This window comes from Panthera uncia (assembly GCF_023721935.1).
Source record: "Panthera uncia isolate 11264 chromosome A1 unlocalized genomic scaffold, Puncia_PCG_1.0 HiC_scaffold_17, whole genome shotgun sequence".
Taxonomy (NCBI): Eukaryota; Metazoa; Chordata; class Mammalia; order Carnivora; family Felidae; genus Panthera; species Panthera uncia.
The window spans coordinates 93537366-93546124 of record NW_026057577.1 but is presented as its reverse complement, the minus strand read 5'-3'; the positions used below and the strand labels follow the sequence as shown (position 1 = coordinate 93546124).

The 8759-nt window shown below is 53.7% G+C and overlaps 1 protein-coding gene across 1 annotated transcript in view; it reads left to right on the top strand.

The window, feature by feature from the left end:
• FOXI1 (forkhead box I1) overlaps positions 1-7647 on the top strand; it is an 18932-nt gene extending 11285 nt beyond the window's left edge. Inside the window, exons 1-2 of the mRNA XM_049647805.1 lie at positions 1-4524; positions 6004-7647. The exon at positions 1-4524 is cut by the window's left edge and continues 11285 nt beyond it. Of these exons, the coding sequence (XP_049503762.1) occupies positions 3948-4524; positions 6004-6563 (1137 nt within the window). The 5' untranslated portion in view covers positions 1-3947 and the 3' untranslated portion in view covers positions 6564-7647. The remainder of the gene's footprint in view (positions 4525-6003) is intronic.
• The last annotated feature ends 1112 nt before the right edge of the window (positions 7648-8759 follow it).

Here is an 8759-nt window from a genome sequence, read left to right as displayed (position 1 = left end):
AGGAGAAGGAGAAGGAGAAGGAGAAGGAGAAGGAGAAGGAGAAGGAGGAGAAGAAGAAGCCATTAGCATTGAGATGCAGAAAGTTTGGCTCCAAAGTCTGTCTGCCCCCTGCACTGCCTTGCAATGCGGCACTGGCCAGATCACACCTCACTCGCCTCCTCTGTCTCTGGTTATTCATCACCCCCCACCACCTGCCTGTTTCCTCACACACTCCTCCACCCCTCCAAAAGTTAAGGCCAGGAGTGGAGGCCCTGGCCAGCCATGGTCTAGATGGGGCCTGTGCACATTCACCCTTTCTGTAGGCCTTGAGCTTCCTTGGGCTTCTGGGCCCAGCAGTGCACACAGCTGTGTGCTGGGCACATACTCTAGGACAGCGGCAGGCCTTCCTTCTTTCCCCAGGCGTCACCCCAAATGGCAAGATTTTCCCAAGGTGAGAGCCAATGGTGAAACCTGGGCTGGAGGAGACGACACCAGGCCTCCTGCCCGGAGCCACCTCCCTGGCAACACCTGTCGTCCAGGAGTTGCCAGATCTCGGGCTCTACAGTTTATACATATCACATCACTTTTTCCTGTATAATCTTCACGAGACAGTTTTGATGTGCAGCTCCATTTAACAGTAAGCAAAGCGAGGCCTCATAAGATAAGAAATGTGGCTAAGATCACACAACTACCAATAGCAACACAGGGATTGGAAGCCAGCTCCACAGAAGCCCAGAGCCCAGAGTTTTTCATGTTCTATTGCTCCATCCCAGGTATCATAATTCGGGGTCATTCTCATTCACAGAGGCCTCCCTCTGGAAGGAAAAGTTCAGCCTCAGCACTCCCTAAGCTGCCCTAGGACCACACCTGCCCAACGTTTTGTTTATTTCCTTCAAGTTTCTCAGGTTAGGATTTCCACTCGTGGGAAATTCAAGAGCCTGAAATAATTTTCTCCACAAAATGACCCTCATTTATAGAGACATCTGATACCTTTCCCAGAGGCTCCAGGACTCGTCAGGGGGCATCTGGGCTGTAACTCCCAAACCTCCCCTGGGGATAGGAACAGCCAGCTCCTGTCACCTACCCCGAAGACCACAGCAATGCTCATGAAAATCAGGGATAAGGGCCTCTGGGAAGCTCTGGGCACCCCTGACCTGACGGCCTGATCCTGTGGCCAGGTGAGGGAGGACATGAGAGGCTGTGAGCTGCAGCCACAGGACTCAGGACTGTTGGCTGCACATGAGGCCAGGACTCCTAAGACAGGCCAGGCTTTCTCTGATCTCCAGTGGAAAGAACCAAGGCCCAGGGGCAACAGGGAGGCTTGGGGGAGCTTCCTCAAAAAAGTGACTCTACAGGGGGTGCCTGGGTGGCTCAGTCGGTTAAATGTCTGATCTTGGCTCAGGTCATGATCTCGTGACTTGTGAGTTTGAACCCCATGTCGGGCTCTGTGCTGACAGCTCAGAGCCTGGAGCCTCCTTCAGATTCTGTGTCTCCCTGTCTTTCTCTGCCCCTCCCTCCTCTGCTGTCTCTCTCTCCCAAAAAAATAAATAAACATTAAAAAAAATTGGGGGGGGGGGTGCCTAGGTGGCTCAGTTGGTTGGACGTCCAACTTTGGCTCAGGTCATGATCTCATGATTTGTGAGTTTGAGCCCCACACCAGGCTCTGTGCTGACAGCTCAGAGCCTGGAGCCTGCTTTGGATTCTGTCTTTCTCTCTCTGCCCCTCCCCCATTCATGTTCTGTCTGTCTTTCTCTCTCTCAAAAATAAATAAACATTAAAAAAAATGTAATAAAAAGAATTAAAAAAAAAAATGACTCTCCAGAAGGAGACCCCAGCAATAGGCAAAAGGTGGACGAAGGGGTTAGGAGAAGGGCTCCTGACCAGCTTGACTGTGAACTTGTCACATGACTTGGGGTGCTGTGACTGTGAGCTGTAGATGGCAGGGTCTGGCTGTACAGTTACCTATACCATCAGACCTGGGGTCTGTATTGGTGGTCTCTAATGTGACTGTTTCTTAAAGAGTCATGTCCCCCCCCCACCCCCACCAGCAAGCCAGGCCCAGCAGAGAAACTTGAAACAAAGATGGGGCCTCCTTTGCTTTACTCTTCTGAGAGAAGGTACAGTATGCTTACCCCATGCCTAACCTGGGCAGACAGGCCCTTTTGGAGTCACTTCATCCACTGTTCCCTAGTGGGGACAGGTGGTTTCTCAGGACCTGGGAGGACCCCTCCCATCCAGTTACCTGAACTCATCCTCCGAGCACTAATATGCTGCAAACGAGATGCATTCCATGGCCCTCAGTTTTCCCACACGTCAGTCTCCTGACACAGCTGTAAAGGAGAGCAGACAGCCGGGGAAGGGGGGATTCCCTGAGAGGCAGCCCCTCCAGCTAACACAGGAAGTGACCTCCTTCTTCCCCCTCAGGCACATGGGGTCTGGAGGAGTGAGACAAAGTTGAATGGGGAGAAGGAAGGTAGGAGGGCAGGAGGGAGGTGGTGACAAGAGAAAGTGGACTGGAACTTTCTTCCAATCTGCTGATCCAAGAGAGAAGTACTCAGGCTGTACCAAAGCCTGCTCAGGGACAGCTGCCTACCCTCTGAGAAGGGGCCCACTCCCCTCCCCTCAAGCTGAGAGCCTGCCTGGGATGAAGGAGGGCTGGGGCAACCCATCTCTAAGCTCCAGGAGGAGAACGAAGCCCAGGGAGGAGAGGGACTGACCGTAACACGGAGAAGCAGGGAGAGCTGGACTCCCGCTTCGAGAGCCTGAGGCAGAGATGGTATGAGGAGAATGGTGAGTTGAGGGGTGGAGGGCTCTCCTCCAGGCCTCAGCTCTGGGGGGGGGGGGGGGGCTGCAATCTGAAACATGAAAGGCCTTTGATCAGATAGTGGCCTGGGGGCCTGCTTGGCCCCTGCAGGCAGAAAGAAACTTGCAGAGTGCAAGTTCTCTCTCATCTTCCCCAGAAGCCCATTCAGAGTCTCTTCCTTTGGTCACTGTCTTGATGGGCCCTGCTGTTCCTCCGGGACAATCCCCAGGCCTGTCCACAAGCCCTGTCAGCCTGCCTGCCCTGGGTGGTGTGTTTGGGTGCACACAGGGCGCCTACAGCCGACCAGCTGCCCTCTCTGGCCAGGCTCCTTTCTGCTCTTCTGATTCTCCAAGGCCAGGCTCTTTCCTGAAACTCCAGAAAGTGTGTCTTCCCTTCAGAAGACCCAAAGATGTGGCTTCCCATAAAGTACCTCACCCAGTCTGAGTGAGGGGGCGGAGAATGAGGGGTCGGGGTGGGCAAGAAGAGGGGACAGGGAAAGCGACACACAGGAACTGAGAGACAGAGACAGGAGTGAAAGAGAGCTGAGAGAAGCAGAAACACACAGGAGGTGAGCAAGAGGGGACAGAGAAGTAGAAAGAGATAGAAACAAACTCAGAGAGAGAAAGAAGGAAGGGAAGGAGAGGTGTCCAGAACAGTGCTTTGAAAAGACAGAATCCGGAGAAGGGGGAGGAAGAGAAGGTAAAGAATTTGGCAGCAAGGAGGGAAGGAGAGAAGGAGATGCATAGAGGACATTAAGAATGAAAGAAGGGGAGGAAAGGGGAGAGACAAGTGAGGAGAAAACGGGAAGAGAGACAGAATGAAGGAGAAACTAGGCGAACCAGGTGAGGAGGAGAAAGGAGAGAGATAAGGGGGCGAGGGGAACTGGGAAGAGAGAGAAGGAAGAGGGGCACCTTGGACACTGCAGACATCAGCTACAGCACCGGTCTGAGCACGCGCAGTGGGCCTGGCCGGGAGGCCCCCTCCCCTTTGCTCTCAGAGCTGTTGGAGGAGGGGCGGGTCTGCAGCAGGTGGCCGCCCCTGGGTGGGGCCCACAGGCCAAGCCTGCAGGGGTATAAGTGGGAGGCTGGGCCAGCAGAGCACCTGTCAGGGACAGCTCCCCTGTGCAGGTGCCAGGCAGGTGGCTCCGGCCGAGCCCAGCCCCAGCATGAGCTCCTTCGACCTCCCGGCGCCCTCCCCACCTCGCTGCAGCCCCCAGTTCCCCAGCATCGGCCAGGAGCCCCCCGAGATGAGCCTTTACTATGAGAACTTCTTCCATCCACAGGGCGTGCCCAGCCCTCAGCGGCCCCCCTCCTTCGAGGGGGGCGGCGAGTACGGGGCCACCCCCAACCCCTACCTCTGGCTCAATGGACCGGCCATGACTCCGCCACCTTACCTGTCGGGCACCAACACCAGCCCCTTCCTGCCCCAGGCCTATGGTGTGCAGAGGCAGCTGCTGCCAGGCATGTCTGGGCTGGGGGGCGGCGACCTGGGCTGGCTGCCCATCCCCTCGCAGGAGGAGCTGATGAAGCTGGTGCGGCCCCCCTATTCCTACTCGGCTCTCATTGCCATGGCCATCCACGGGGCGCCCGACAAGCGGCTCACCCTCAGCCAGATCTACCAGTACGTGGCCGACAACTTCCCCTTCTACAACAAAAGCAAGGCCGGCTGGCAGAACTCCATCCGCCACAACCTGTCTCTCAACGACTGCTTCAAGAAGGTGCCCCGCGATGAGGATGACCCAGGTAAGGGGGCTGCGGGTGCAGTGTGGAGTGGGTGGGGCAAGCCTCCGACGCCCCCAGGGAAGGTTCATGTCATTCCAAACCAGCACCCCATTCTAGACAGTTCTGATATGGCTGTGACCCCCCAAGACAGGGGGCTCAGGGTTGTCAGTGAAGGAGACTGGGAGAGCCCAGGGGGCAGATTTGGGTTTTGACCTTGGCTGGACCACGGACCAGCCAGCGACATCCAGCATTTTAGGTCCCTGAGCCTCAGTTTCCCCACCTGCAAAATAGGGAAGGTAACAGTGGCTCCTTTCCAGGCCTGTGATGGGGGTCATGAGATAATGTATGCAGGGATTTTGGTGCTAACAAGCACCCAGTAGACTATAGGAACTGTTATGATTAATCTGAGTCCCCAGCCTTCAGCTCATAGAAAGTCCTTGGGGTGAGTTGGACTAGGCCAAGCCCAGGTGCACCCCCAGCCTTCTGGGAGAAGATCTAACTTTGTTAAATAAGCATGGGCCACATTGTGCTGCCTGCCGTACATAACCTTCTTTAATGCAACCCTGCAGGATAGCTCTTATTAAACCCATTGTACAGATAAGGAGACTGACACTTAGAGGCATCCTGCCTAAGGTGACACAGAATGGAGGGATAGCCATGGAACCTGAAGCTGAGTGGAGGTCTCTCTACCACCAAAGACTGTGAACTTTTCCTTTTTAATGATGACTCTCTAAAATTCAGGGCCATACAGAATGGCCATACAGGGCCGTTAAAAACTCAGCTATGCATTTCCCAGAATTGAAGTCCATTCTTTTTCCCCCACAGGAAGCCAGGGCATGACTCAGAGCCCCCACCTTCTCCCACTTCGAGCCTAGCAAGGGTAGAACTATTGGGGCCCCAGGGGAAAGCAAGTGTCCAGTCCAATGACTGGCCTCACCCGCAGGCTGGGCTCAGGCCTTACCTCTGGACAGCACCTCCTGGTGATGCAGCCCAGCTACACGTCTAGCATCAGCCCTTTCTCACAGTCAGCCTGAGGAAGAAGGGACTGGTACAACCGACCCACGTTTCAGACTAGGAAACTGAGGCTTGCCTGAAGTCCCTCTGCCACTTAAGAGCAAAGCCAGGACTCAAGTCCACCCTTGGACTCCATGCCCAAAACTTTCAGGGAGCCCTGAAGTGTTTCCTTAGTTTTCTCCACGTCAGCAATGGAAGGAACCCCTCCCTTTCCATTCCCCCAGCCCCTGAACATCTCCCAGAGGCCCACATTGTAAGCACTTTCATGGCTCACACCTCTGTGCTCCCAGAGAGCCCAGTTATGAGCAGGGAGCTGAGCTAAAGATCCCTGTGTTTTCTGTACACTATTCCTCTGTGTCTCTCTCCCTGCCTTTTGTTCTGCCTTTTGCGTGTGTTTCTTTGATGTTTAGTTTGTGACGCTACACAGAAACAGGAGCAGAGCATTTTGTCCATCTCTCTACTTAACCTCTACCACTTTTGTGCCAGGCAAAGGGAATTACTGGACCCTGGATCCCAACTGTGAGAAGATGTTCGATAATGGAAACTTCCGCAGGAAGAGGAAGAGAAAATCAGATGTCTCCTCCAGCACGGGATCCTTGGCCTCGGAGAAAACTGACAGCAGCCTCCTGGTGGGCAGCCCAAAGACCGCAGAGGCCCAGGACATCTTGGACAGTGCGTCACCAGGCACCACAAGCTCCCCAGAGAAGCAGTCCTCACCTCCCCCGTCGGGTACCCCATGCCTCAACAACTTCCTCTCCACCATGACAGCCTATGTGAGCGGTTCGAGCCCGGTGAGCCGCCCTGTGGCAACACCAGGACTGAGCCCTGAGCCCGCTGACAAGATGGGGCAGAACTTGCTGAACTTCAGCTCCTACACCCCACTCACCAACCTCAGCAGCCATGGGGCCGGGGGCGAATGGGCCAACCCCATGCCCACCAACGCTCTTGGCTATGGAGGCTCTGTCCTCAACCAGTTCAGCCCTCATTTCTACAACAGCATCAACACAAACAGTGTCCTCTACCCCAGGGAGGGCACTGAGGTTTAGAACAGAACAGCTCCTGAACCACATGGACATGCATGGGAGGAAAGCAGTTGAGGCCTCCCATGCCAGCACCGCTGTGGTCCAAGACTCTCAAGTACCCAGGCATACACAGGAAGCTCAGAGCAATTCATCCTTCCCCTAGAACATTGTGTAAACCTTCTGTTTATCTCACATACGTCCACACACACTCACCAACTTTGCAGTGGAAATACTGGTGCTCCTGATAGCAGTAATCATGGCAGCCATTTGTTGAGTACTTACTATGTGCCAGGTGCTATGCTAGGCTCTTTAAAGGCATGATCACACTTACTATTTACAGTTACCCTGTGGGGTTCAAATGAATCTCCTCCTTTAACAGATGAGGATACTGAGGCTCTAGGAAGCTAAGTAACTTCACAGGATTGTACAGATTAGTAAGTGACAGAGTCATGAGTTGAGTCTGGGTCTGTATGACCCCCAGAGTTTGGGTGAACAAAGGCAGGAATGGAACAATTGGTTGAACAGTCAAGGCAGGTCAGTGTGTCAGCTGCTTATAAGGCAAGCACATCCACTGCCCTATGGCTGTCCATCAAAATTTAGCCCTGGCCCCAGGCACATCTCATCTTGCTCCAAGGCCTTGTTCTGGGGCTCCCAACTTACCTGTAGGCACTTCTTTTGCTGCCATTCAGGAGGAAAGCCCAAGCTCATGCCCCTGAAGGATAGTGTGTCCCACCTCTCCCCACAGGGGGACATCACTTCCCCAGCCCCAGAGACCTTGAGCAGGGCAGGGAGAGGAGTCATGTACTCCATGCCCCCCACCCCAGCACTGTCCACTTACAAAATCTTGTAAAGCCCAGCTTCCTGTGTTCATGTCATGGACCAGTGAGCTGAAAGTGGCTGAGTCTTCCAAGAGAAACAAGGCTGAATGAGCGCTTCCTTTTTTATAGCCCGGGAGAGGTGAATGTCTGAGGAAACAAAGCCTCAAGGGAGGGACCTATAGCCCACTGCACAGGGGTCCATGCCTGCAGCTCCTGGGACTTTTTTCTCATTTTTATATGTATTTACACGCCTGTGATGTGTCATCACAGCATACCCTGGGAAGTGTTTTTGTTTTCTTATTTTCTTTTTAATTAAAACAAAAACAAAAACAAAAAACACTGTGCATGTCCCTTCCTTTTGAGTTTTCCTGTCTCTTAGCTGCTGGTCGACTAATCATGGAGCCAAGTGCAGCCTGGAGCTGAAGGTTTTGGGGCCAGGAGACAGAGAAAGAATGGGCGTTGAGGATTCCATCTTCCTCGCCACCAACGTGGAGATGGGACAAATGTCCCCAGTGAAAAGAGGGGCACTTGCGGGGATGGGGTAAGTGCATGAAGGAAGCCATCCATATTGGACACAAAACAGGAACTGAGCATGACTGTCTTTGCAGCTCAAGCAACCCTCATAGCTGTGCTCTATGTAGTCCCCCTAGTAACCCTGTGAAAGGGGTGCTACTGGTCCCATTATACAAAGGAGAAAACTGAGGATCAAGATGGTTGAACCACTTGTCTGGAGTCCACAGCCTGTCCCTGCCCAGGGCGTCTGACTCCTGCACCTTGGACATGGCTATGCTTAGTGGCAATGAGAACAGTGCTGTTGGCTATGATCCACTGAGGGCTCTAGGCAGGCACCTGGCCAAGTGCTGTGCAGGTGGGAGCTCTTTTATGCTCACAGCAGCCCATGTGTGTGTATATTGGTGATTCCCTGGGCTGCTGGCACAGTGCATGCTGAAGGACCTGTCCATGGCAGCTGGAAGTTTCTAGTTGGAGTCTCCGCCTGGGGCAAGCATGCAGAAGGCTCAAACCCAGGCTCCCTGGCCACCTGCACGAGCCATGCCAAGCTGCCCACTCAGACTTCGGCAAGGGCTCTCTTTCCCTAGAGTGACAGAGGTCAGGTGGTAAACAACAACAGTAACAATAACAATGATGATAATAATAACACTCATGAAAGGTTTACTATGTGTCAGGCACTGTGTTAGGACTTGGCTTGTTTTATTGCATTTAATCCTTCGAATAATCCAATGAAACCAACAGTATTATCTCCATTTTAGAGATGAGAACACTGAGGCCTGGAGAGATTCTGTAACTTGATCCAGGAATCACAGCCAGGATTCAAATGCTGCTGTGGCTGAAACTCTAACCCACTGCACCTAGTGCTGAAAGCCCAGCCTCGTCACAAGGGAGC